General features: G+C 35.8%; 1 protein-coding gene across 8 annotated transcripts in view; it reads left to right on the forward strand.

Moving 5' to 3' along the window:
- The window catches only part of PTPRC (protein tyrosine phosphatase receptor type C), a 120,371-nt gene that overhangs the window by 35,449 nt on the left and 57,449 nt on the right, over positions 1–27,473 (forward strand). For 2 of the 8 annotated variants that reach the window (XM_057315168.1, XM_048225204.2), the window contains exons 3-5: positions 20,455–20,478; positions 24,116–24,313; positions 26,870–27,004. In XM_057315168.1, the coding sequence (XP_057171151.1) occupies positions 20,455–20,478; positions 24,116–24,313; positions 26,870–27,004 (357 nt within the window). The remainder of the gene's footprint in view (positions 1–20,454; positions 20,479–24,115; positions 24,314–26,869; positions 27,005–27,473) is intronic. The other 6 variants (XM_057315169.1, XM_057315170.1, XM_057315171.1 and 3 more) reach the window with 3 other exon arrangements.

The following is a 27,473-nucleotide window of genomic DNA, read 5'->3' on the forward strand; positions in this document are numbered from 1 at the left end:
ATTAAGGAGTAGGGATTTTTTTTCATTTTTTTATATTGAATCAGAATTAACACACAATGTTCTATGAGTTTCAGGTGTACAGTATACCAATTCAACACTTCCATTCATCACTCAGTGCTCACCCTTGCAGGTGTGGTCACCATCTGTCACCAAGCAACATTACTGCAATATTATTGACTATATTCCTTTTGCTGTACTGTTTATCTCAGTGATGTATTCATTTTATAACTGAAAGTTTGTACCACTTAATGCCCTTTAGCTTTTTCTCCCATTCCCTTGCCCACCTGCCCCTGTGGGGATTTTATAAAAGTTTCATGTATTAAAGTAGGGGGTTAGGTAAGCTTTATTATATCTCTCAGTTGTAACATTTTGATTCCTTAGACATGGCATGACATGTAACATTGTCTTTTTAGGACTGTTACTTACAACATCTACATTATGACTGTATGATAACTGGGGCCAGGATTGCAAACCTCTATCTGATGTGCAAGGAAAGTGCCCAGTGTCAAAAATATCTACTTTAAAAATGAAAGGAAAGTTGTTTCATATTTCTCTGAACTATAGAAATATATTTTTTAAAATAACCTTTAGGGGTGCCTGGGTGGCTCAGTCAGTTAAGCGTCTGCCTTGGGCTCAGATCATGATCCCAGGGTCCTGGGATCAAAATCCACATCTGGCTCCCTGCTGCAAGGGGCCCTGATTCTCCCTTTCCTTCTGACTGCTGCTTCCTCTGCTTGTGCTCTGTGTGTGTGTGTGCGCGCGTGCGTGTGTGTGTGTGTGTGTCAAATAAATAAAACAAAATCTTAAAAAAAACTTTAATTTTAGAATAATTTCAGATTTACAGAAAAGATGCACAGAAAGTTCCCATTTACTTTTTTTAAATGATTTTATTTATTTATTTGAGAGAGAGAGAGTGAGTGAAAGAGAGAGAAGGAGCAGGGGGAGGGGCAGTGGGAGAGGGGGAAGGAGACTCCCCGCTGAGCAGGGAGCGCAACGTGAGGCTCCATCCCAGGACCCCAGGATCATGAACTGAGCTGAAGGCAGACACTTAACGGACTGAGCCACCCAGGCGCCCCTTGCATTTACTTTTTTACTTCCATTTACTTTACATCTTTCTCTAATGTTAACATTTTACAAAACATTTGTCAAAACTAAGAAACAATCATCAGATTTCACCCACTTCTCCATCGATGTCACTTGTATGCTCTTGTGTCTAATCCAGAACACCACTTTGGATTTTTTCCTCCTGTCTCTTTGGTCTCCTTGGATCTGTGACAGTTTTTCAGTCTTTCATTGTTTTTCATGATTTCGAAAACTTTGAAGAGTTACTGGTTAGGTATTTTGTAGAAAATCTTTGAATGTGGATTTGTCTGATATACAAATTGAATTGTGATGCTCTTTCTTGAATAGAGACGCTAATCATAAATAATTTTCAAGAGAATTTTATTAAAACTAACATATTTTAGGACTGAGTACTTGACCATATTATCACTAACATTTGATTTTCACAATGACACTGCAGCTCAGGGATCTGTGACTTCTGATCCCAGGTCTTCCTCTTTAGCTGTATCGTTAGCATAGCTGTTCTTTCTCATCAACATTACATTCACTTCCCCTCTGTGAAATTCATGCAGTTGAGCATACATCACAGATTCCCTTCCACAAATACTAGTGAATTCAGATTTCCTTACAGAAACTTCCAACCGAAATTTGCTACAGCTTTTCTGCAGCTGGTCATTTCCTATTTCAACTTTGCATCCCTGGTAATGAAAATAGTTGTCTATTACTTGGAATGCCTTCTACAGATCTGATGTTTTACATATCTCTAATCTTTACCACACCACTGCAAGATAGGTGTTATCTACCCAGTTTTCAGATAAGAAGCAAAACTTACTCTTGGGACCTTATTTCAGCAGTAGAAAAGCCAGAGCCTTTATCATATTACCATGAACCAGGGGACCATACACTCTGTCTATGTGACTCTCTAGTCCGTGGTAATTGTAGCAAACTGTCTAGCCTCTCCCAGGACATATATTAAGGAAATAGTGATTTTGAAGAGCTATTGGGTTGAGAAATATATGGGAGAACAATAAGGGAGGGAAATTATCAATATTAGTCAAAGAATATGCAGAGAGTGGCATGATTCTACATGAAGGGAGACTTATTTAAACATGTCAGTGTAATATTAGCACATAGCGAGGGCTCAGTATTAACTACTGTCATTATTATTACAGCCACTATTTCAACTACCAAGGAGAAGCTCCAAGTGATTTTAAGTATTTTCTCATTTTCCTAATTTTACCATTTTCTATGCTCCATCTTAAGAGTATGTTGCTCTGTGTTCTAAGATGCTCAATGGGGCAACTGTTCTGATTTATTAAAAATGTGTCTGCATAATATTTAAGGATCCACAAATTAAGGATACTGTGTAACATAATCCTTACCCTCTAAAAAATATCTACATTTCTTTTTTTATTTTCTTTCAATCTTAGTATCAAAACCAATTAGCAGAAAATAGATTAAATATGGTTTTAAATAAATTTCTCTCAGACACATACAATCAGTATTAATTTTCTAATTACAATATAATAGGTTCATTTTAACAGTTTAAACACAGAACTATGTGAGATAGATGGATAATAATGTTAATAGTTAATCATGTTTAATAGTTAATGTTAATATAACGATGCATGTGCTTCTGGACTTCCTTCCCTGTGCATGCATCAAAGTGTCTGTTTTTAACTTGCCAAAATATTTAATGATACTGTATATAGTAAAACTTCTCTACTAGAATTCACACTCCACTTTACGAGACTGATCATTGCCAAGGTTATGGGTTAGTTTGCATAACCTTTCAAAAGTTATTAACATCATAGAGCATGTGAATTTCACCTATTTCTGATCTGAAGGCCTGATTTCAAGGGTTTAAAGTAAAGAATGACTCTAACAAATTCTGCAGTCATCCTTGGAAAACTGAATATTTCTCAGTTCTATTCATTTTGTGACTATAGTAACTGTAGTTTTTTGTAACAGATTTTATTTACCTACTTATGTATTTGAGAGAGAGAGGGTACGTGCAAGCGAGAGTACAGGCAGGGGGAGGAGCAAAGGAGGAGGAAGAGGGAGGGGAAAGAATCTCAAGCAGACTCCCCAGTGAGCATGGAGCCCAACTCAGGGCTTGACCTCGTGACCCTGGGATCATGACCTGGGCCAAAACCAAGTCAGACATAACTGACTGAGCCACCCAGGCGTCCCATAATTGTAGTTATTGACATAGAATTAATTTTTGTGAGAAACAAACTTCTAAACTTTAAAGAAAATGTAATTTTGTTGAAGTAGGTGACAGACTATGAAAAAAGTATTTATTATTAAAAAAATCCTGAAGTTTTCTCAATAAATATGCCTCAGATTTAACTTTATTTTATTATCAATATTTTGCTTTTATTCTTCTAAAAAGTATATGCCATTGATAATATCCCATTAAAAATAAGAACCTACTTAATTTTAGCCCCACGTCCTCCTTCATTAGGATCAAGTGTAATAGATTATCATAAAGAGACAAAATAATGCAAAAAAAAGCAAAAAAACCCTAAATCTAAGAACTTCTTATAAGATTTCCCGTAAGAATTATTTCAGTCTAAATTTACTCTTTGTTTTATGAAATGAAATGACATACTATGTCAAGAACCAGATTTCCCTTGTCATAGATCAGGCATAAAAATATTTTTCTATCTCTGTAAATTAGATATAAGTTATGAAAATATGCTTATGAATTAATAATTCAAAATTTGGGGTCCTTTTCTCTTAGGCTGTTTTATTACTATGAAAGGGGGGCAGGCATCTCTCTCCTTCATGTCTAGCTTCATCTGACCAGTGGCTACGTTCCTGCGTCCGAAATGAATGGGGTAATTTTTGTTGTAACTACTGATTTCATTTGAAAGGTTAACTAGAGAATCTTAGAAGCATTATTCTAGAACTGTGCCAAGCACCAGCTTCCTATTCCTGCCTCAAAAATCAAGGCCTAGTCCTCTAGTTGAGGCTGTGAATATGCTATATAAGATTAAAATTTCACCTTAGGGATAAAAATAAGTAAAAGAAATGGTTGCAATGAGAAATAGACCAGTCATGGGTCATTTTATTCAGGTCATTTCATGTCCACAGAGATCCCCAAATGTGGCTGAAGGACTTGTAATTGTTGTGGTTGCTTTTAAATAACTTAATTCAGTCAAACCAGATAGGGTACTGATGTGCTGTATGAGGTCCAGGTTAGCACTGGACGCTGTGAGGACCCAAGCCTAAAGGAGCCATGTCCTGAGGTTTTAAAATGGCGACTATTTGAGCATAGGCATAACATAAGCCTAAGGTGTTCTTTTGACTTTTGGGAGTGTGTCAGCCAATCAATAAGGAGGAAACGTAAACTAAATATGAAGCTGAAAGGGGGCCACATCCTTTTCCATCCAGCTGTGAAAAATTTTTTGTGTACGGTTGTCAAACTTAAGAAACAGATGGTAGATCTCTATCAGTCAGTGAAAGGGTTCTGAGGTAGTTTGGGGGATGGTTGCCAGGAAGCTGGCCCTTGAGATTGCAAGGCACAGGCATTGTCTGAGTACCTTTGTGAGGGGAACCCTGGATTCAGAACCTGTGGGATGAAGCCATTTCCACTGCTTGTGTGAAGATAGAGTCATAGATGATAGGTCACTGGCAAATCACGTGCTTTGAGGGTTGGGATCTTTACTGTGACTCATAAGACTTGAATTTGATAAAATTTCTTTGAAGCCCTCCAAAGCATGAGGGAGAGTGCAAAAGGAATGTGATAAAATACAGCATCGGGTGTGATAATCACAGTCAAGCTAAGGGGACATACTAAATACTATAATCTGATAATGTAACTCTCTTTTATACCTCGCTGAGCAAAAATTGCATTATCATAGAAAATTATGCCCAAATCTAAAATTCAAGAGTAGCCACATAGAGATTCTTACCCAACTCATAATTTAAAAGAAAATGAGATTTTGTGTGCCAGTTATTTAATAGATAGCTCAGCCCTGATAGGCTCTTAAAATAGCTTTAACTATTATGGGATTTCTGAATCTCATTAGAAAATTATCCACTGATGGACAACAAGTGGAAAGGGCAGAGGGATGGTCTGGTACTAATTGCAATGAACATTTATTTAACACCACCTGTATGCCTGCTATCCATTTCGTAAAGCCCTCTGCAAATATTACTCTATCTAATCCTCATATCAACCTATACATCCACTAGGTATGATGATCCTATCTCTACATACAAAGAGAATGAAGCTCACAAGCATTGTTTAACCCACGCAAGGCCCTAACCAGCTGGGCTAGGGTTTAAACCCACGTCAGTTTGAGTACAATGCAAAGCCCAGCTCTTTCTGGGTACAGTTTTGCATTTTGTTCTTCCTTGCATGACATAAATATAGATATATATGAAAATTTGAGAACATAGGAAAATGCCAAGAGGAAATGCAATATCATCTTATGAAAGGAGAAATTACACATGCCACATCTTACATTGAGTTTCAAAATTATATTGCTCAAAGTGTTATTAACATGGGACCATAGGCCTGAACAATATTAAGATTAAAACCAAGAATATTTATTAGGGTATAAGGGATGCTGATTTCACCAGTGCCCTTAAGAAACACAAATAGTGTTAATAAGTCAAATGGCTAACGGTGGTAATCATGTTGATGAATAACAGTGACTAGTACCAGTTATTGAGTTCCAAGTGAGGAGGTGCTGAGTGCTTACTTACTTACTAGGTATTTCACAAACATTGTCCTGTCTTATTATACAACCATAACAACCTTATGAGTAGATGTGATAAACTGATGAAGAACAGATGCTCAGAGACAGTATGTCATTTTTCCCAAGGCCACATAGCTAGAGAGTTGCCATGGAGAGATCCAAACTCTTGTGTGCTGTTCCCAAAGTCTATGATCTTAGCTGGAACACTCCGTGAAAAAAGATAGCTAACCATATAAGTTAATGTGCAACATGCATCCTTACGAGTGGTGCACGTGATTACCGCTCTAAACATTAGGAGAGGTCTGGTGGCCTGGAAAATTGTCCTGAAGTTGGAATTTGAACCTCATCCTGAAAATGGGTATGATTTAGGGTCATTAAAAGAAGGCAAGATATTCCAGGTGAGGGTCATGTTAAACTGAAAGGGAGAGAAAAGACATGTGCTGAAACCTTGTTGGGTTAAATAAATTGCCTTTGAACTGAATTTGAAATGAAAACAGTGATTTCATTTAAGCATTTTGATAATGTCATTGGAGAAGCAGGCTGGAGATAGAGTGTGAAGGGCTTTCCATAATAATAGTAAAGATTTTGGAATTTCCTACTAAAATATTTTAACAGGACACATATCAGTACATTTAAAAAGCAGACATGTAGCAACCTCTAGCATGCACGGAGAAGGGAGGGAGCAAGTTGCAGTTTAGAAACTGAGTCTACAGGTCAGTGAAATTGGGGCACCTGGCTGGCTCAGTCAGTGAAGCATGCGACTCTTGATCTCTGGTCGTGAGTTCGAGCCCCAGTTGGGCATAGAGCTCAATAAAAAAAAAAAAAAAAAAAAGTCAGTGACATAGAACAGGATCAGTACTTGGACTAGGGAAAAAACAGTGGAGGGGCGCCTGGGTGGCTCAGTCGTTAAGTGTCTGCCTTCGGCTCAGGTCATGATCCCAGCATTCTGGGATCGAGCCCCGCATCAGGCTCCCTGCTCAGTGGGAAGCCTGCTACTCTCTCTCCCACTCCCCCTGCTTGTGCTCCCTCTCTCACTGCCTCTCTCTCTGTCAAATAAATAAATAAAATCTTTAAAAACAACAACAACAAAAAAAAAAACAGTGGAAAGGGAAAGGAAGCACAGACCCTGGGTGTTAGATATTCAAGGATTAGGTACTGAAGTTCAAAACAATGATATGAAATGAACGCTCTGAATCCTGTCCTTCCACTCAGGGCGCCATGTGGTTCGTAGGAAACGCAGGAGTTTTGGCATCCCGTGGACCTGGGATGGAGTTTTGGCATTGTTACTCTCTTTTGGAACAATTAATTTAAACAGCCAATGTCTTCATTTCCTCATTTGTAAAACAAGAGTAATAATCCTTAGCTCATAAAGATATTATAAGAATAGGAAGTATTCAAAAATTGTTTCTTTTTTACTCAAGATAGAGGACAAATTTTCTGACATCAAAAGGCCATGAAAAACTGATCCAATATAAATTTTTCCAAAGAAGCTAAATAAAAAATTGCTCCTGACCTTTTCCAGGATATATAATTAATGGATGTTAATACAGTATTTAAATATTTTCTCTATCACGAAACAATTGTTTTTAGTCAAAATATGAGACAATTGGTAGGAGTACTCAGCTTGGCAAACTGTCACCAGCCAGGGCTGAAGCATGCCAGGTACTGGAACAAGGCAGCAAAATGCTCCCATACATTTCTCTGTTTTCTGGCGTTACCTTTCCTGAGACTTCAAGTGCGGTATTAAGGAAGTCACTCAACTCATTTACATTTGCCTGCAAAGGGCGTGACGCAGAATGTCCTTGTGGTAGAAGAGTGCTCCTATGTGATGATGAAGGATGCTGCGTGTATAGGAAATATCCTTGCCTTGTCTCTGTTTGGTCATTTCCTAATCTTGAAGTAAGAGGAAAGTGAAATCTATTTACAAATAAGCACATTTGTCTTATTTTTGTTTGTTTGCCATCTATTTTCTTCAACTTTCATTATGTAACTAATTAATCAAATTTAATTGCTAGCCAAAGAGACGGTGACTTTTTATGTTATGAAAGATAAGATTGGATCTGACTTTTCTTTCTTATTAAAATATCATTTGCAAATGTTTTCGAAAGAAAGTGCTTTCTCAGTGAAACAAATCACCACCATAATAATCAACCTTATCTTTGAAATACCTTTTCAGCAAAACAAAAACAAATCAACCTGAAATTCAGTTTTCTTTCTTTCTTTCTTTCTTTCTTTCTTTCTTTCTTTCTTTCTTTCTTTCTTTCTTTCTTTCTTTCTTTCTTTCTTTCTCTTTCTTTCTTTCTTTCTTTCTTTCTTTCTTTCTTTCTTTCTTTCTTCTTTCCTTCCTTCTTTCTCTCTCTTTCATCTTTCTTTCTCTCTGTCTGTCTTTTCCCTTTTTCTTTTCTTTCTTTTTTTGTAGCAGTTAAATGTATAATCAGACAGCTTCAACATAAAGTGCAGAAGTTGTGGTTTAAGCCTGAGATGGAGCTGATTCTGCCGGTGCTATGGCAACCCGTTTCACCATTTGGACTGCTTGTGTGCTTAACCACAGGAGCTGCACCTCTTCCTTTCCTATAAAGACTTAGAATCAGAAAAACAGAAGTACACCGACGAGAAGAAACCACAAGAGCAGTCAAGACACTGCTGTTAGCTTTTAGCTGTGCAAACAGCACACTTGCGAGAACAACATATTGAAAACCTTTTCTATTTGAAAGTGTAGCTTTTCCCGTTAAGCCCGGGATTCCTTTAATGATTCTGAAAGTAAATCAAAGGTTTCTGTTCAGAGTTTTCATTAAGGGAAAATGAGAAGTTAGTGGTGCATTTATCAGCCTTTGCTTTTATTACCCTTCCCTTCAGGAGAGAAGGCTTTTGTGCAGCCTCAGCGAACGTGTGATTCTGTCTGTGAGATAAGAGCCAAGTTTGGGAGGCGGACTCCCTCAAACCTACATTTATTTTCTGTTTATTTCTTATTATCTTGCATTTAATTCACACACACACACACACACACACACACACACACACACACACGACTATCCTTCAAAGTTCAGTCCCTGTTCATTTAAAAAGCTTTGTGGCTGATGCTGTAAGTCATTGACTCTAGAACTAGAGTAAATGTGCAGCCCCCCCCCCCCCCCATCGCTGGCTTCCTGCCCCACACGGTGCCTCACCGACCCATTCGCTCCTGCACCCATTTCTTCTACAAGATATACGTTTGTTTCTTTCTTTTTTTAAAGAGCATTTTTTTCAGGTTTATTTATTTATTTGAGAGAGAGAAAGAGAGTGCAGGGGGAGGGGCAGAGGGAGCCAGGGAGAGAGAATCCCAAGCGGACTCCGGGCTCCAGCACAGAGCACAGTGCAGGGGTGAAGCCCCAGGCAGGCAGCCAGGGCTGGATCCCACCACCCTGAGATCATGACCTGAGCCAAAACCAAGAGCCAGAGGCTTAACCAACTATGCCACCCAGGCACCCCGACAAGGTAAATATTTCATCAGCACAAGCTTTTTGTGTTGTGTTGTTTTGCTTTAAAGCACGGACATAGTAAGAATAAACCATTTTCAAGCATGTTTTATTTTTCCTTCCTTGAGGATTTGGGTAAAAATACTGAAGGGTGAGTGCTTACCTTGGTTTTACTTTGCCACAGTCCTGTCCACACCCTCCCCCCACTTTTTTTCCCCCAAAGAAATGTTTTTTTCTAACTCTTTTATAGTCATTATTCAGCAATTTGCACTTCTTAAAAATAAATTTTAATGTGTGACTTAAGTCCGAATCGCATTTTAATGGTTCATCCATGATGTTTTACTCATGCTTGGGTCTTGAAAGGTCTTTCACTACTGGATTGAGTGTACATAGTTTTCCCTTAGAGCACAGTATAGTTGAATAAGCATGAGGCTTTTCGTGTCAGACGTGAATTTAAAACCAAACTCTTTAGCCTTGCACAAATTTATTTATTTTTTGAGACTTCATCCGTGAAAAGAAGATAATGCTGTCTACATCGTAGGGTTTCTGTAAGGGTTACATGAAGTAATACTTAAAATTACTTAAGTGCATCTACATAGTAGATGATTATTAAACAGTAACTAGTATGAATGCTACTAAGGACACCAACAAAATAATTTCACCACTTGTACAAACATCCTTTGGTGATTCTTTGTATTTCTTTGACTACAATTTTATTCTATGCTAGAGAAAGCCAACAGCTACAAAAACATACACTTACTAAGGGATTTATATAATTAGAAAGTTTTTTCTATCTGAGATATATTTTGTAAATTAGGTACTTATCCCTGGATTTAGATAATAAAAACAGACATTTTCTTAAGGAACAAAAAGATATTTAACGTGAGAATACAGGCATCCTTCATTTTATTGTGCTTTGCAGACACCAGATTTTTTTTTTTTTTTTTTTTTTTTTTTTTGCAAATGGGAGGTTTGTGACAATCTTGCTTCCAGCAAGTCTATCAGCATCATTTTTCTAACAGCATTTGCTCAATTCATACCTCTGTGTCGCATTTTGGTAATTTTTGCAACATTTCAAACTTTTTCATTACTACTCTATTTGTTGGGGTAATCTTTGATCAGTGCCTATGATTCGCTGAAAGCTAAATTTTTTTAGGAATAAAGTATTTTTAAATTAAAGTATGTACATTTTGTAGCCATATGGTATTGCACACTTTAATAGACTACAGTATAGTGTAAACATAAGCACTGGGAAACCAGAAAATTCATTTGACTCTCTTATTGCACTATTTGCTTTATTGTGGTGGTCTGGAACTGAACCTGCAATATCTCTGAGCTGTGCTCTGTAAATCTATTCTGGGAAATGTTTTTAGGTACAGTTGACCCTTGAATGACAGGGGACGAAGGGTGCCAACTGCCCTGCACAGTCGAAAATCCAAGTATAACTTTTGGCTTTTCCCAAACTTAACTGCTAATAGCCTACTGTTGATTGGAAGACTTACTGGTAACAAAAACAGTCTGTTAGCACATATTTTATATCTTTATATGTACTACAGACGGTATTATTACAATAAAGTCAGCTAGAGAAAAGAACATGCCGTTAAGAAAATTACAAAGAAAATACATTCACAGTACTATACTATAAAAAATCTGCATGTAAGTGGACCCGTGCAGTTCAAACCTGTGTTGTTCAAGGGTTAGCTGTGCATGCATAAGGAAGTATCTTTACCGATCATTCTTAATCCTTGTCCCCCCCCCCCCATAATCACCATTGGAACTTTAAGAAAACACTAGTGCACAAATCACACCTCAATTCTACTGAATCAGAATCTAGAGAGGTGGAGCCCAGAATTTTGAACTGAAATTTTAATCTGGTACAAATACAAATACTGATTTTGTATTAATTGGGATTATAATACTGTTTATCTTTTCTCTTTCTCTTTATATATATGTAAAGTTATATGTAACAAACACAAACCAGAATCATAAAGTGCGTTCCTCTGAGGTTCCACAGTGCTCTTGTTTCATGGCAGTGTCTATACTGTGTCCATGGGGAAAAAAATGGGTTGGTGGCAAATACTTCTGGAAGATTCTGGGTCAAACAAGACTACATAAATTTCTCTTTGCCTTTGATATGTTAACACATTATACATGTCTTTGACGGACATGTAGCATGAAATACTTCTGAAACAAATTTGACCGTGGGACTTTTTAAGACTTGTAAATCTAAATCAAAGACCTCAGGCTGACCATCATTACACAGGAAGAGATAATCTAGCTTTTTTTTTCTTTCCCCGTGACTTAGAGATAAATATTTTAAGATAAAAATTCAGGCAAAGTAACCAATCTCTCATAGATGGTCATCTTGCATTTATTAACTTTTTGTTGTGATTTGTTTAATCAACATGGCTGAAATTGATAATATGATGGTTCAAGCCAAATATGAAAGACATATAAATGCATGCCTGGTTTTAGAGGTGAACGTGTTTGCATACTCACATGTACTCACATTTATCAAAAGTATCTGTGATGTTTCACATAAAAATTCTTTAGGAGATAGCTAGATATGATTGCTATATTTAATGATAATGAATTCCTTGATTTTATTCTACCCTGGGCTTATGCTTTTGCCCTCTTTACCCTTAACTCAATTTTACATACCCATAATTTTGTGTTTTTATTCAAGTGTGTGTGTGTGTGTGTGTGTGTGTAGTTTGTATAGTACTATTAGGTTTATAGTAAATGAGATCAGTCCTTTGTCCCCATCCTGTTTCCCAACCTCAATTCCTGCTTTCCAGGAAACAAACATAAACACTTTGCGATATTTTGGCATTTTAAATTGTGCTTTCTATTGTACTACTGTTTCTTCTTTCTTTTTTCAAACATTTTATCCAGTATCTATTGGCCTCCTTTCTTAATCTTGAAATGTTGCTTTTTATAACTCTTTGCTTTTTGTTCATGGACGCCATGTTGTCTCATTTCTGAGAATATGAATTACAGTTGGTTTCAGGGTTTCTTCTTGCTTCTTGCATTGTCTCTGTTTCTCCCAAGTCTCTCTTCTGCTTATGTTGGTCTCTGTCCTTCTTTTTGGAGGCTTTGATCTAGTGTTTCCTGAATGTCCTTTTGTATTTAAAGTATGTTGAAATTCTGTGGTAATTGCTGGAACTTGGAAATTGCATGAAATCAGAAAGGCATTGAAGCTCACTGAGTTTTAGTTTCCTTATCTATCAAATGAACTACATGTCAATAGATATTAACATCCTATGTCTCCATATGATTGGAAACCTCTGAAATTATTTTCTGATGGTAAGCAGTAGCTGTTTTATCCATGAGATTCCAGGCATAATAACAATAAAACCAATGTTTTAACATAAAGTCTGAGTAAAGAAGGGGAAAATTATGATGAGACAGACACTCCTTCAAATCTCACATTTCCTAGGTGTGTGACTATGAGCAATTTACTAAACTCCGAGTCTCAGTTTCATTCCCTATAAAATAGGAAAAATACTTCCTAACGCACTGGCTTGCTTGGATGACTAAATGCAAAAACATGCAAAGCTGTTAGCATAATGTCTGATACATAATAACAGTTCAGTAAACTGCTGCTGTCATTATTACATTTACTGATAAGGTAATGAAGGAAAGACTACTTCTTATGTTTCCCTGAAATCCAGATAAAACCTTGTTTGTCCCTTGTACAGAGTGCTTACCCCATAGATACTTCCTATTTTGATGAGATTTATGGGATTTGTTGTCTGTGGACACATACCAGGTTTACAGAGTAAGTAAAAGAATCCTTCTGTTTTTATTTACGTGCTTTATTATTATCCTGCCTTACTAAACAAGGAAAACCATACATATAACTGGCCCTTATTATTTTTTTTTGTCTTGATGTGCTTATTTCACTTTTGTATGGCCTTTATATTTATAGAGGTCAGATATGCATTCATCTCAGCCTTCAAAACATGCCGCCGTTCATTTTAGGGCAGATACTGGGAATAAGTATTTATTTCATCTATTCTGTCTCACCCTTCTGTCCTTGTACTTTCCTTAGATTTCCCCAACTAGACATGTTTAAATCCCTTTGGAAATGACATTCCATTTCTTTGAGGGGGAGGTTGAGGGTAGGGGTGATGGTGAGAACGGGTAGTATTTAAAGCCCAAGTACGTCTTTTGAAATGTCATTTTCACTCAACTGATTTCCAGTTTTTACTGAAATTTCTGATCAGGGACTTAGGGGTGTGACTTCAAGGTAACTTTGATTTGTGATCACTTAAACAGTTTGAGTCCTAAAGGAAACATATTGGGAAAGGTAAATTCAGTAACAATACATCTGTTAGAATAACACAGCTTTGAAGATCAAGTGCTCTGTTATCTACATTTTCATCTGTTTAATGTATCTAGTCAATTCCACTGGTGATTCACAACAGGATTATAATGGAAAATAGCACTTGCGCGATGATTTACAGATTTTTGGGGCTATGGTGCCACCTACTGGAATATTTCTAAATATTTCCTTGTTTAAATAAGAAAATAGGCACTTACCTTAAAAAAAAAAAAATGTAGAAAATGTTGTCCCAGAAGAGTGTGGTCAAAAGATAATAAATAAAAACACTAAGTATCTTACTATGCTCTATTTTATTACATTTGTTTCCTGTGTTTATAGAATTTAAGAGCGCTCAATGCAGTTCATGCTTTTAGAAGTACTAATGTCTTCTTTTTATTGTCACACATTATACATGCCCTCTCTTAATCCCCACTACTACTGCATATATTTTTCTTCACCTGTTTTCCACACCCTCCCAGCACTGTTCACATAGAATGTTTTCACATGTGGTAATGCTATTTATATTAATGCAATTTCCTAATATTAAGTACTTATTATGCACTAGTTATTAAGTACTTTCTGCAGATGTTTACTAGCTTTTTCCAAGTCTGTTTGACTCCACTAGAAGTATATGATTGCTTTTAAGTCATACATGAACCAGGGCATGAAGAGTACAGGGCTGTCTGCCTATGTCAAGCAGCTGAGATAACTACATTAGTTCTCTTGCTTTACACTGGCCAAACAGATCACTCTGTCACTATATACTGAAGCAGAGTGCGTAGGTCATGAAACTATTAAGTATTTCATGCAACCAGTCTGATCAGGTCTTCTTGTTTAATGATGAGGCTTCAGCACAGTTGCTTCTTCTTAGATTTCAGTAATGTTCTGATAATGTCTGCATATGTAAAATACAATCGACAATTGAAGTCATTGCTCATATGATTTAGGAAGAATTACAAAATGTGATGGGAGGTATCGACAAAGTACTGCAGACATTTGGTAGTACCATCTCACCTAAATATTTAAGTAACTTCCTCTATCTACCTTATCTGATATGCAGAAACATTCTCCATGGAAGTATTTGTTCCTGTATCGTTCATATTTATGTTAAGTCATAAAAGTGGTTTTTTGAGGCGATATGTCCTTTAGATATTAGTTAGATTTTTAACGAGGTTATTTCATGTAAGTTGTCTTTATATGTGTTTCTGTTTTGAGATTTGTAGTCAAGTTTTTTGATATTTTAAAATTAATTGAAAAACCTTTAAATTTATGTAATCTAGTACATATGGCTTATGTCATTTCAAGTTGCATTGCTATAGTTTCTGATTATTTTCTTAAGGACATTAACTTAAATTTGGAAGTGGTTTCTATTTTTGACATTTTATTTTAGTGTGTTTCTGTAAGATTTATTGAGTGCCTAAGTAATATGCATGTGATTTATCATGTTGACTAAAAGTGTTATAGAGACTGAAAATCTGTTTATAGGGATTTTGTGACTATGAGAATAAGTCAGTTTAGTCTTATATTGAGTCTAAACTGGGATGCTGAAGACTTGAATTTTCTTTCAAAGTGATAAAAGACTGTGTGTGTATGTATGTGTGTGTGTGTGTGTATAAAGAAAATGAAATAAGACATCAAATAAGCTACAGTGTTTCAAAATAACCTAAAAATCACTCAGCAGAGGAGTTTAGAATCAGATTCTGAGATAAACGGGTATAAAGGAAAACACATATTCAATCTGAGAAGGCTTTATGGGAAATAAGCATGAACGGGAGGAAAGGGAAATGTGATCCATCTTTAGATATTATGTTGTTTGCCATGGATGCTAAATTTTGTTGCACTGAAGATTGGAGGATTTGAAGAAATGTTGAATGGGGCCATGATTAGACCAGAAATACATAGATGTAGATATACAAATAGAGAGAAGCTATTTTTCTGTTTCCAATCTCTGGAAGCCTCTTCACAGATAGGCGTGAGGTCTGTGAGTTACAATACTTTTGTTTGATGTCACTGTAGTTTGAGTAACTTTCTATTCAAAATAATCTTCTGTGGTAAATTAAATTGACACACCTCTGATTTTTCTCTAGTATTTACCTATACCATACATAGAACATTTATCCAGTAAAGTATAATTTAACCTAAATGTCTATATTTAGGGCCAAGTTTGTTTTAGCATGTGTAGCACTATTAGCCATTTATTTTGTAGTCCAATGCTGATTAAGATGCTTTTTTATTTAGCTTATGAGATTTAGAAAATACCGATCTCTATATAACCTAAAACATTGGCTAAAAGAATTTCCATGCTGAAAGGTCAGATGGAGAGGAAAGGCAGTGAGGATAAATTAATGAGGAGAGCAGGAGGCCTGGGGTTGACAGCATGGTCTGCAGAGTCAGACAGGCTCAGGTTCAAGCCTGGGCTAGCATATACTAGCCTTGTGAACTTAGCCAAGACACTTGACTTCTCTAAGCTTCTTAGGGTGTTGTGATCCTTAAGAGAGAAAATACAAACAACAGGCTTACGATAGTGCCTGACATACCATGAACACTCAATACATATTAGCAATTAATAATAATAAAATATCATTTCTGAATTATTCTTTTAAAAAGATACACCTATAGAAATTGTCTTCTCCATTTTTGTAATTTACCCTTTTCAAAACTTGGATTAAAATACTATACATCACATATTTCCTTCAAAAAGATTCATTACTTTTTTAAAAAATTATTTTACTTCTTTATGTATTCATTTATTTAGAGCATGAGTCACAGGAGAGGCAGAGGGAGAGGGAGAGAGAGAATCCCAAGCGGACTCCACACTGAGTGTGGAGCCCGACGCAGGGCTCAGTCCCAGGATCCTGAGACCATGACCTGAATCAAAATCAAAAGTCAAGACACTTAACTGATTGAGCCACCCAGGAGCCTTCTAAAAGCATTCACTGCATTTGAAACAGTTAGAATTAAATTAGTATTTTGGGGGGCATTTAACATGTATGTGGCCTGATGAATTGTCTACTGTTTAGAAATATTTCTAGCATATTTACTCTAGTATTCATAGTTCTTATGTTAAAAAGAAAGCTTCCTTATTATCCCAACATTCCTTTCTTCATTTCCATAATAAATATGTGACAAATTGTAAATTCTTTTTATAACGTGTTCTATGTCATTTGTGTTACATATTTTGGTGGCAACAAACTAATAAAAAAATAAGAACAATAAAGTACAGTGGTCCGTGGAGTTAGTGATGGATCTAGTACAGGTAACATTAAGATTCCTCTTTTCTCTGTCATCAAATCTACTATTTGATTTCTCTTCTACTTTATTGATCCAATAGCTTCCATCACTCTCAGGAAAACATTCAATCTCTTTATCATAGCCTATAAGTCTTGCTCCTGGCTCTTCTCCCAAAGGTGTTGTCATCAGATCTCTCTGATTTCTCCCTTGCATTTACTCATGCTCAAAACCATTCAACAAGTATTTATCAACCACTTATGATATGCAAGGCTCTTAGCTACATATCTACGGCTACTTGTCTTCCCCCTTGTCTTGTGGTGTGATTCTTGCTGATCTCCATTGGAAGATATTTTAATTATTAGTCACAATCAGGTTCACCTATGACCTCAATGTCTTTGCAGACTCTTGGAGATTTCTATTGATATGGATATAAATATCTCACAGATGGTAATTTCTCCCAAAGCAAAGGACCACACCTTTTACATGTTAAAACCTAGCACCTAATATCATGCCAGCAAAACAATTTTTTTTTACTTAACTGAATCAAATTAACTTGTTCAAAGTTCCAAGGAATTAGGTGTTTATATTGAGAAGGGGCATATCAAAATAGTTTTAGATATTTAAAAACTTCTATACTTCATAGATAAAGAGAAGAGATGTATTATATGAAACGTGTTTATACACTCAAACTAACCTGAATATTTTGAGAGTGGCTATATGTTAAATGATCTACATTTATCACGAGGATTACTTTTTCTTTCACTTAAAACACAAGAGCTGTTAGTCACTCTTATAGTAATACTTTATTTTTCTTATTACTTATTTTGCAAATTGACACAATTCTAAGAACGTAATTTAGAAGGAAATAAAAACAAATGAGAAGAGAGAGGACTACTAATGTGAAAATAAATAAAATAAAAAATAAAAATATTATTTTATATGGGCTAGAAAAATAAAAACTGACTGAACGAGAGGAGGAACAAAAATCCAAATTATGTAAATGAAAAACAATACTTAAGTTCGAATGATGAAGAAAAAGTAGAGAACTATGGTGAGAAAGTAAGAAAATATTGGATACAATATACATTTTAATAATATATATTTTAATAATTACACACTTACATGATATACATGTAAAATATATATATATATATATTACAAATATATAATATTACAAATACTTTTTATATCAAGGAATAAGCCAGGGAATGTCATTGAAGAATCCTGGGTCATACCCATCTGATGGTGCTTCTGTGGGGAGAAAATTTCTTCAGATCAGAAAATAAAATCTCCAGGCAAGAAGATGCTTTAAGTAGTAGGCAACCTGTTCTTTTACCTGGAGCTTGATTCCTTTTCACATCAGTTGACTACCATTTGGAAAAGAGTTTTATGATCTTTTTAATGGTCATTTACAAAGAGGGGGGATGAAAACATGCCTCACTCCCCTGCAGACTGAATCCAGTTCCCACCATAGCAATAAGGCCGGCCTTTCCAACATTCCCACAAGCCCTGTTGATAAATCCAATCGATCCATGTTAGTTCTCACCTTACTTGATTTCATTAATTTCCTTCTTGAAACACCCTCTATTCGTAACCCTTCTTGACTTCAGTACACCTCCTAAATAGAAAATTAGGTCACCTTTGCTGTCCCTCTCCTTTAATATTTATTCAGCTTCAGAATTCTATCCTGGACGCTCCTCTTTTTTATGTCTGGGGGATCACCTTCACCTCTGTAGCTATAATATTCATCTATATGCTGATCCATAGCCTTAGCCCAGATGTATGTCCTGAGCTACCAACCTCCACCTCCAAATATTCCTTTTTTTTAATTTATTTTTTTGTTATAATAATTTTTTTAATTATATTATGTTAATCACCATACAGTATGTCCCTGGTTTCTGATGTAAAGTTCGATGATTCATTAGTTGCGTATAACACCCAGTGCTCCATGCAATACGTGCCCTCCTTACTACCCATCACCAGCCCATCCCATTCCCCCACCCCCCTCCCCTCTGAGGCCCTCAGTTTGTTTCTCAGAGTCCATAGTCTCTCATGCTTCATTCCCCCTTCTGATTACCCCCCCTTTCTTTATCCTTTTCTTCTCCTACCAATCTTCCTAGTTCTTATGTTCCACAGATGAGAGAAACCATATGATAATTGTCTTTCTCTGCTTGACTTATTTCATTTAGCATTATCTCCTCCAGTGCCGTCCATGATGCAGCAAATGTTGAGAAATCATTCTTTTTGATGGCTGAGTAATATTCCATTGTATATATGGACCACATCTTCTTAATCCAGTCATCTGTTGAAGGACATATTGGCTCCTTCCACGATTTAGCTATTGTGGACAATGCTGCTATGAACATTGGGGTGCATATGGCCCTTCTCTTCACTACGTCTGTATCTTTGGGGTAAATACCCAGTAGTGCAATGGCTGGATCATAGGGTAGCTCAATTTTTAACTTTTTAAGGGACCTCCACACTGTTTTCCAGAGTGGCTGTACCAACTTGCATTCCCACCAACAATGTAGGCGCCTCCAAATATTCCTAAACATTTTTACATAGACGTCTCAAGCATATCAAATATTCCTGTCTCTTTGGCTTTTCTTTCTCCTTCAGCTTAGCGCGAGCTTCCACAATCTCCCTCACTGCAATACCTAGTACATTAGTTTTCCTTTTTAGTCATTCTCAGCCTTTATTACTTGCAAAGATTTACAAAGTCTTGATGACTACTTTCAAAGTGTTTCACAGGTTTTTTTCATGTCTCTTTTTTGGGGGGAGGTACCATTTTTCCTTGTGCAGGACATCATTTTTCTCATATCCTTTTCTTTTAGTCTCCTGATGTTTCTGTCCCCAGCTTTGGCTTCTGATAATCTATTTCCCATTTTACAATAAGCTCAATAAAAAATTGAAATGCTTCTCCATTAGACCTTCCCTTAAACACCTTCCTCTGATAGCTGTCTAAAGCCTGTAAGACAAATTCCAGCTTCTTATTCCTCTAGAACTAAGCTAACTGTCCATAATCCTTTAGGTCACAGCTTAAATCTATCCAAGAAACCGTCTCTATCGCCTTGTCCCCCAGCTGGCCACCAATGGCCAGCTAAATTAGATGATCCCCTATGCACTTCTATAGCACATTCTGCCTCATTGGTCATCACACCATATGACTTTTTTCTCTTTTTTTTTGGTCTGCATCGCACACTGAACTCAGCTCACTGGGGGCAGGAAATTTCTATATCTTGGTTAAATTATATCCCTAGAACGTGGCATGATGTCTAGCACATAGTAGGCCCTCAATAAACAATCATTAACTAAATAAATGAATGCATTTGGGGGGAACTGTCCGAGGTCTTTTGCAGGCTTAAAATTAATTCTAATAGCTCTCCTTTATTCTATTTTCTTTTTCTTATTTTACCTGAGAATTCAAAAATGAATAGCCTAGTTTTGACGCACTTGGGCTTTGTAAACATGACATTAAGAGAAAAAAAATGTAGTTTCAGTGGGGAAAAGTGCACTGAAAATTGCCACTTTGTGAATGTTAACTAACATAGAGATGGTGTATATATATATATATATATATATATATATATATGAATCTAACTTATATTTATGTAAGTATTATGAAATTTGAAATTTTCTAAGAGATGTTTGTTTTCCTTTTTTTCAGGACAATCCTCTCCTCCCCCTTTTGGTAAGAATTAATATTTGCATTTTACTTATTTTATTTTTTGTTGCTAAGTTTATATATTTAATGTTGATAGAATTTTCCCTTATTTTCTAGTAAAACCATTTTAAAAGATGAATGTTATGATTATGAATGGTTCTTGATATTTTCTTGTTCTTAATATTCCTACTTATAAGATATAAAGTTTGATAACTCCTTGAATGTGTCATTTGTATACGTATTATTGTGTATAAATTATAGGTTTTCTTAAACTTGACAATAAATTGCATGGCAGGACTCCAATCTCTTTTTAAGTTTTAACATTACATACAATTCAAGTTAGATCACAAAATTTTATGGTTCAAAAATTGGTTAAGGAATTAGCTGAGAAATTAGAATTCTAAACGCACTATATATGTTACACATATATACATATATATAAAAAAGAAAAACAGATTAGTACGATACTTTACAACAATCATTTCCAAATTCTATTGTCACAATGTAATTAACAGTCTTAATGAGTATTCTAATCCTGAGATAAATTAAATTTAAACAATGAAAATGTTAAAAATAAATTCATACATACGACATGCAAAATAAGAGAGAAAATAAGTTATATCACTTAAATGTTATTGCTATTTAAAATGTATTACTGATTTCCTGATTCATCATATGGTTGAGTTGACAGTATGCATTAGAAGGTAAGTAAAGCCACTAAGCTAATTCTGATTTAATAATTATAATGCACAGTTCTAGTTACGTTCATTCAAAATATTCTGAGAATTGGGTAATTAAAGGAATTATTTTTTAATTAAATGGAAATTCATTTCAAACCATGAAACAAAGAACTATGTGGAAACTAACTGTTCCTGCATCTGCATACGAAGCAATACTCTCTTATTTTTTAAAAGATGTAATCTTAGGATTTTATCATCATTAGTACAACAGAGAATTTTTATAAATACATGAAAGTCATTAATGCATAGTAGATGTGATTGGTTTATGACAGCTACTCTCATGCATTTTAGCATCTCCACCTTTTACCAATGATGAAGTTCATTTCAATCATATAAATTGGTTATTGTTGCAGGAGGGGAATGGGAATAGGGTAGAATGGGGAGTGAATATTTAAAATGGTAGATGACTCATCATCTTACTGAGAGAGTTTCCATTATCTCTGCACTGACTGTTATAATAAGCCTCCAAATGATGACATCAGGTAAGTCAAAATAGTGACCCCAAATGCAATTGAGAATGTCCTCTTGCAAATATGGCCAACAAGAAAATGACCAATAGAAACCAGTAGTATCTCTAAAGTGTAGATGGAGGACAATGTAGAATTGGCAATTGGAGTGTGTTTTCTAATCTTGAATTTAATTCTTATTCATTGAATTAGGGAATGTGCCCTGAGCTTAAGACATGTGCAGGAATATTAAGGCTTCTAGGCAGAAGGGTAGTTTTCTGAACACCCTTTATCCTTTGACCTTGGAGTGAATTTGCTTGATGAGATATAATCTTTAGGAATGCTACTCTTCAACAAGGCATAGCACGATTATGCGAGGTATTTGGAATGATATTCCCTTTAGTTTCTTTGTAATTCAATTTAAAAGAAAAGTGGGAGTGGGTAATAAAGGGAAAATGTCACCAAATTTTCTCAAAGCAGGACGGATCATTGGAATCCTGCTGAAACCAGACAGTTTAACCTAAAAACGACAAATTAGTAATTGTTCAAGTTTACAATGATGAAAGAACATTAATGTTATTGCACAGAATTTTAAGCTCCTCCCTCTCTCCCTTCCCTGTCCTCTCTCCCTCTCTTTCTTCCTACTGTCTTTTCCTCTTCCCTCTTTCCTTCCTTTTATTCAACAAAGAGCAGGTGAGAGAATAAGTCAAGTTAGACTTATGATTTTACACTGAAGCCAGGAAGGAGCTACTTGCCTATTAATAGCTAGATATGTTGGCCTGTGTTATGGGTGAACGTTTGTTAGTAAATATGCTGATTGGTGAGTTATTAGGTTATGAAATTCTAGAGATTGGAAATTTTCCTTGGACAACAAGGACTGTAACAATTGTACTATCACTTTGGATTTCTGAACCACAGAAGAACTCCACATTATTTCATGTGCATGGCCTTGGGGCAGTTCAATAGAGTTTAGATGTTTTCTTCCTGTATTTAGTAAACATCGATTTCACTTAGCCTTTGACATTAATGAATGAAGCAAGGACTTCTGTGTGTCTTTCTACTTCCATTTTCTGAATTTCCTGTTCAGTAATCTTTTAATTTTGGTTCTTAATTCTTATCACTTCTACTTTTCTCCAGTTTCTCCCCTTCCTCCTCTTTCCATATTCATGCTATTTTCTCTTACTTTTGTTGAACTGAATGGTTAAAATACTTGTGTGATATAATTCAATTTTTTTGTTATTTAAATATTGAAAAACATAGAAGTGGCTATTCACAGAAATGAATACATGTCAAACGTAGATGATTTAGAAAAAACACATCACTATTACCTCAATATCTAGAAATCACAATGTTTTTTTTTTTAAACATTTTGTGGTGTATTCTCTGCACCACCCCCCAACTCTTTTATAAAGAAATACACATTCTGGGTAAGAGAACACCAAAAATTTTAAGGCCTTTAGTACATGGTGCTAATGTGCCCTGCAGGAAGTTTTTACTAATTGTATACTCCAAGCAGCTGTCCCTGTACCTATGTCAACACTATCTTGTCACATTGTTTTTTCTTCTGAGGTGAATTGAAACTGTGGAAAATGGTATTTCAATATCTCAAATTGTATTTCTTATGTTATCAAAAGTTGAAAACATTTTTGTAGATTTGGGCCATTTGTGTATCTATGTGAGTCATTTGTTTCCCTTTTACCCAATCTTTGCTTTGTTTGACTTTGATTTATTAAAAAATAATCACTTTGTACCTAGAACTTTATCTTTCATTTTTTCTCCTGGGACAGTAGTCCTCCTAGTAGTCTCCTTTGGAGTTTATCTTTCTCTATTCCTCATTGATAAGTCCTTTACATTTTTTTTTTTTACAATTTCTTTTAATCACTTTTCTTTACGCATGGGTTCCATCCTTTTTTAAAAAAAATTTTTATTTAAATTCAATTAGCCAACATATAGCACATCATTAGTTTTTGATGTAATGTTCAACGATTCATTAGTCGCATATAACACCCAGTGTTTATCACATCATGTGCGCTCCTTAATGCCCATCACCAGTTACCCCATTCCCCCACCCACTTCCCTTTTCGCAAACCTCAGTTTGTTTCCCGGAATCTTTTGAACCCAATTGCTTTGGACAGTTGAGAATCCAGCAATCGAAAGGGGAGAGGTCAAGGCATAGTTGCTTTCAATTTCATTTCCCCATTTGTATCTTTAGCCTCTGTTCTGTAGCTTGTTTTATGTCTAAGTCTACATATCTATACCTCTGTATGCATCTATATTTATATATATGCGGGTATATATGTATATGTATTTACTAATATATACACACACCATATATCATATCTGTATGTTGCACGTGTATATACATATATACGTATATAATGGACTGGGGAGTTAGTAAACTCAGATGAGTATACGTTGCAGGATATGAATCATGTATTTATTTTGTTTTCCTTCTTCCATCTCCCATGAATACAATAGGACTGAACTCAACAGAAAAGCCCAGTGCTCTGACTCCACGCGACCCCTCACCTTCTCTCACCACTGCATTCTCACTCACAAGCATCTCTGAAAGAGAAAATAACTCCTCAGAGACCACGCCTCCTCTTAATCCAGACAGTACTCCAACCGAAGGATTCCGGAGCCCTTTGGATAATCCCACCACTCTTAATGTGGCAGGTTGGCACAGAGAGGTTAACTGAAATGAGTTTAGGAGAACCTGTCTTTCTTTTTGAATTCTAAAGTTCTCAAAGCAGTTTTTCTTTAAATTATGTGTGCAGTTTCTATGTATGTGATTTTATTCAGGTGTGTTAAGTGTAGGACATCTAGGTGTTCATGAAATATTAATTGACCACAGAAATAAATGCTCGCTGTTAAGGAGACGATGGAAAGGTATGGCACAAGTAACGTTGTAGGGGAGGAGGGGAGTTTCTCGAGCATCCTCGGAGCTACAGGCCCTGCATCCTCGTCCCTGTTCCTGCTCGCTTAGCTTTTCTGCAGCTCCAGACAGGTCAGAACTCTCTGCTTCAGGGCTTTGTCAGTCTTGCCCTCCCTGGCTGTAATTCCAAAGTAGAATCTTTCTTTGTTCAACTCCAGATTCTCAATATCAGAAAATTACTGGAGATATACAATTTGTTTTTTAAAATCCACACTGAGGATTAATAATCCATTTTTGCTGTTTGGAGGTCCTCCAGGGGTATTTGGATTATTTAAAAAATTTAATCAAGGTTGTGGGTCTTAATGGTGGAATTTAAGGTAACGTGGCCACGTTCATAGCAAAATATCAGTGATGTGGGAGGCATTTTTGCCAGGGAAGACCACTGAGTCTCTTCAGATTCCCAATAAATCCGTGATTTGCTCATTCTCTATTTATTGTTAGGTCTGCCAGTGTGTTTGGTACATAAATCAACCCTCATGAGGGTTGTTCCTGCCTTTTCTGAAATAATGTGCTATATTGCCATTTTCTGAGGCAAACAGGTTTGTAGACATATTCTGATTAGAGACTATGCTATTTGTTTAACAGGGCCATTAATCTTAGTTTGGAAAACAAGTATGTATAACACTGCCTCAAAAATTTTGGGGGAGGTACATCGTAATGTTTTGAGTACCATACTGATTAAGTTTATTGGTTGTAATAAGCAGTTAAATAAATGATAAATGCCCCCTTATGTTGATTATAGGACTGTACCTTCAATCTTTCCTCCATTTTTCCCTGCTACCCAAGCAGAGTAGTACTAGGATCTATCTAAACATTACAAGCATTTGAATTCATTGCCCAAAATTTTAACAAAAGGAATGTGAGGTTGAGGGTGTTGATGGGTAGGCAGGACATTTCAGGTTAAACTCTTTTACTGACTGAGGAAATGTCCCACAGAGTTTTCCATTACAGAGTTTCCTCATTTCACTTCTTGTACACAAATACATGCATACAACATTCTATATGAAGCAAAATGTGAGAAGAAATGTTTAAAGTGGAATAGATTGGGGAAAAGGGTGAATAATATTAAAATACTAACTTGCTCTGGCACAATAAAACTGGTGGTGAAATTAGCTTGGAAAGTTTCTCACACTTTCAAATAAAAGAACACATTTTTCCCCCTAGAAAATAATTTTGCTATCAGGTGATATTTTAATTGTCTACTGGGATAATATCTATATGTGTTATTTAATTTTTGTAATTGATTTATATTGTGGAATACAATAAAATTTTCAGGCTTACTGATATGTGTAGTGAAAAAATCCCTTAATCCATTTTTCTAACACTGTAATATTTTCAAATATTTTCAAAATTGTTCAAAAATCATTGAACTTAATTATGTATGTAGTATTATTTTTACAAAAATATTTTATGCATGTTGCAAACATCAATGTAGAAGCATATACAAAGTATATACTTCTGCTTATATATACTAAAACGTATATATATAGTATTTATATAAATATATATTTATTTTACATATATATGTTTATTCATATAAGTGTATATATGTGTGTGTGTATATATGTATACACACATATATATACATATACATATATATATAAAAGTATTTACACGTATATGCAATGAAAATACTATTTCTCCAAATCCTGATCCTTAAAGATATCATTTTACCCATGGTACACCCCCCAGACTCTAGACATGGGATTCTGGAGCAAATGTGTGTGTGTGCAACTGTTTCCCCACATCTTTTCCAGTACTAGATATTATTAATCTTTTAAAACTCTGTCATTACAATAGTTAAAATATTTCATTTTTACATTGTAAAAATTTCATAGTGATCAGTATTTTTGCATATACTTTTTCTCCATTGTATATATTAGATGTCTGTTACATGTCTTGTCCATTTTTCTTTTTTTTTTCTTTTTTAAATGATTTGCATATTGTATATTGAGGGATTCTTTATTGTTCCTGCCTACAAAGAAATATCCCAACTTTCAGTTTGTAAAGTTGAAGGAGAGTTCACAAAGCTCATAGTGACTTGGAGGTCAAAAAAAGCCACCTGGAAACCTGAGTCATCTGTGACTTCATGGCCTAGAGGGAGCCTCTGGGAATATGTAAATAAAGAACACAGGTGCCGCCTTCCTGCCAGGCGAATTTAAATAGAGGCAGACACACATTTTAATAGACTGAGTCATTTCACGGTTTGGTAAACAAATATACTTGTAACCTCCTAGTATTTGTATTTTTCATCTATAGTGGGGAGACTCTGAAATGATTTCACTTTCTTACTTCAGGTGTTACCCAGCCGCCTCTCCACTCCACGCACGCAGACTCGCAGGCGCCCTCTGCCGGATCTGACACGCAGACACCCAGCAGCACTGCTGCCCTTTACGCACGCACCCCTGCTCCGGGTGGGAATGACACAGAAGGTTTGCGGGGCTGTTAGACTTGTGCAAATACGAGGGGAGCATGACAACTTCCTGCGTTTAAGAATAGTGTGAGGGAATCCAACTTGCTAGTTGGTGAATTTGGAATTTCATACTTTCATAGTCATCCTTAGTTTATGAGGCTGCATAACTAAGGTCCTTGTAATAGAAATGAAATCATAAAGAATGAGACTTACAAGAATAAAGGGAAGGCCTGTTGGGGGGAAACAGTTATTTAGGGCACTCTATACGTTTCTTTGCATTTGGGGCAAGTATCACTGCAGAGTGAGAACATTTTGCTGGTGATAAAGAATGATATATATGAATTGTTGCTTAGAGATCCCCAACCAATAAACAAAATCATGAAGAGCGGATGACTTCCATCATCATAAAGGGCACTAAGAAATTGTAACCACAATTTAATTGTTTTATAAAAGAATGGAAAAAAAGAAATAGATGCTTCATACTCCCC

The sequence above is a fragment of the Ursus arctos genome, unplaced genomic scaffold (genome assembly GCF_023065955.2).
Source record: "Ursus arctos isolate Adak ecotype North America unplaced genomic scaffold, UrsArc2.0 scaffold_2, whole genome shotgun sequence".
NCBI lineage: Eukaryota > Metazoa > Chordata > Mammalia > Carnivora > Ursidae > Ursus > Ursus arctos.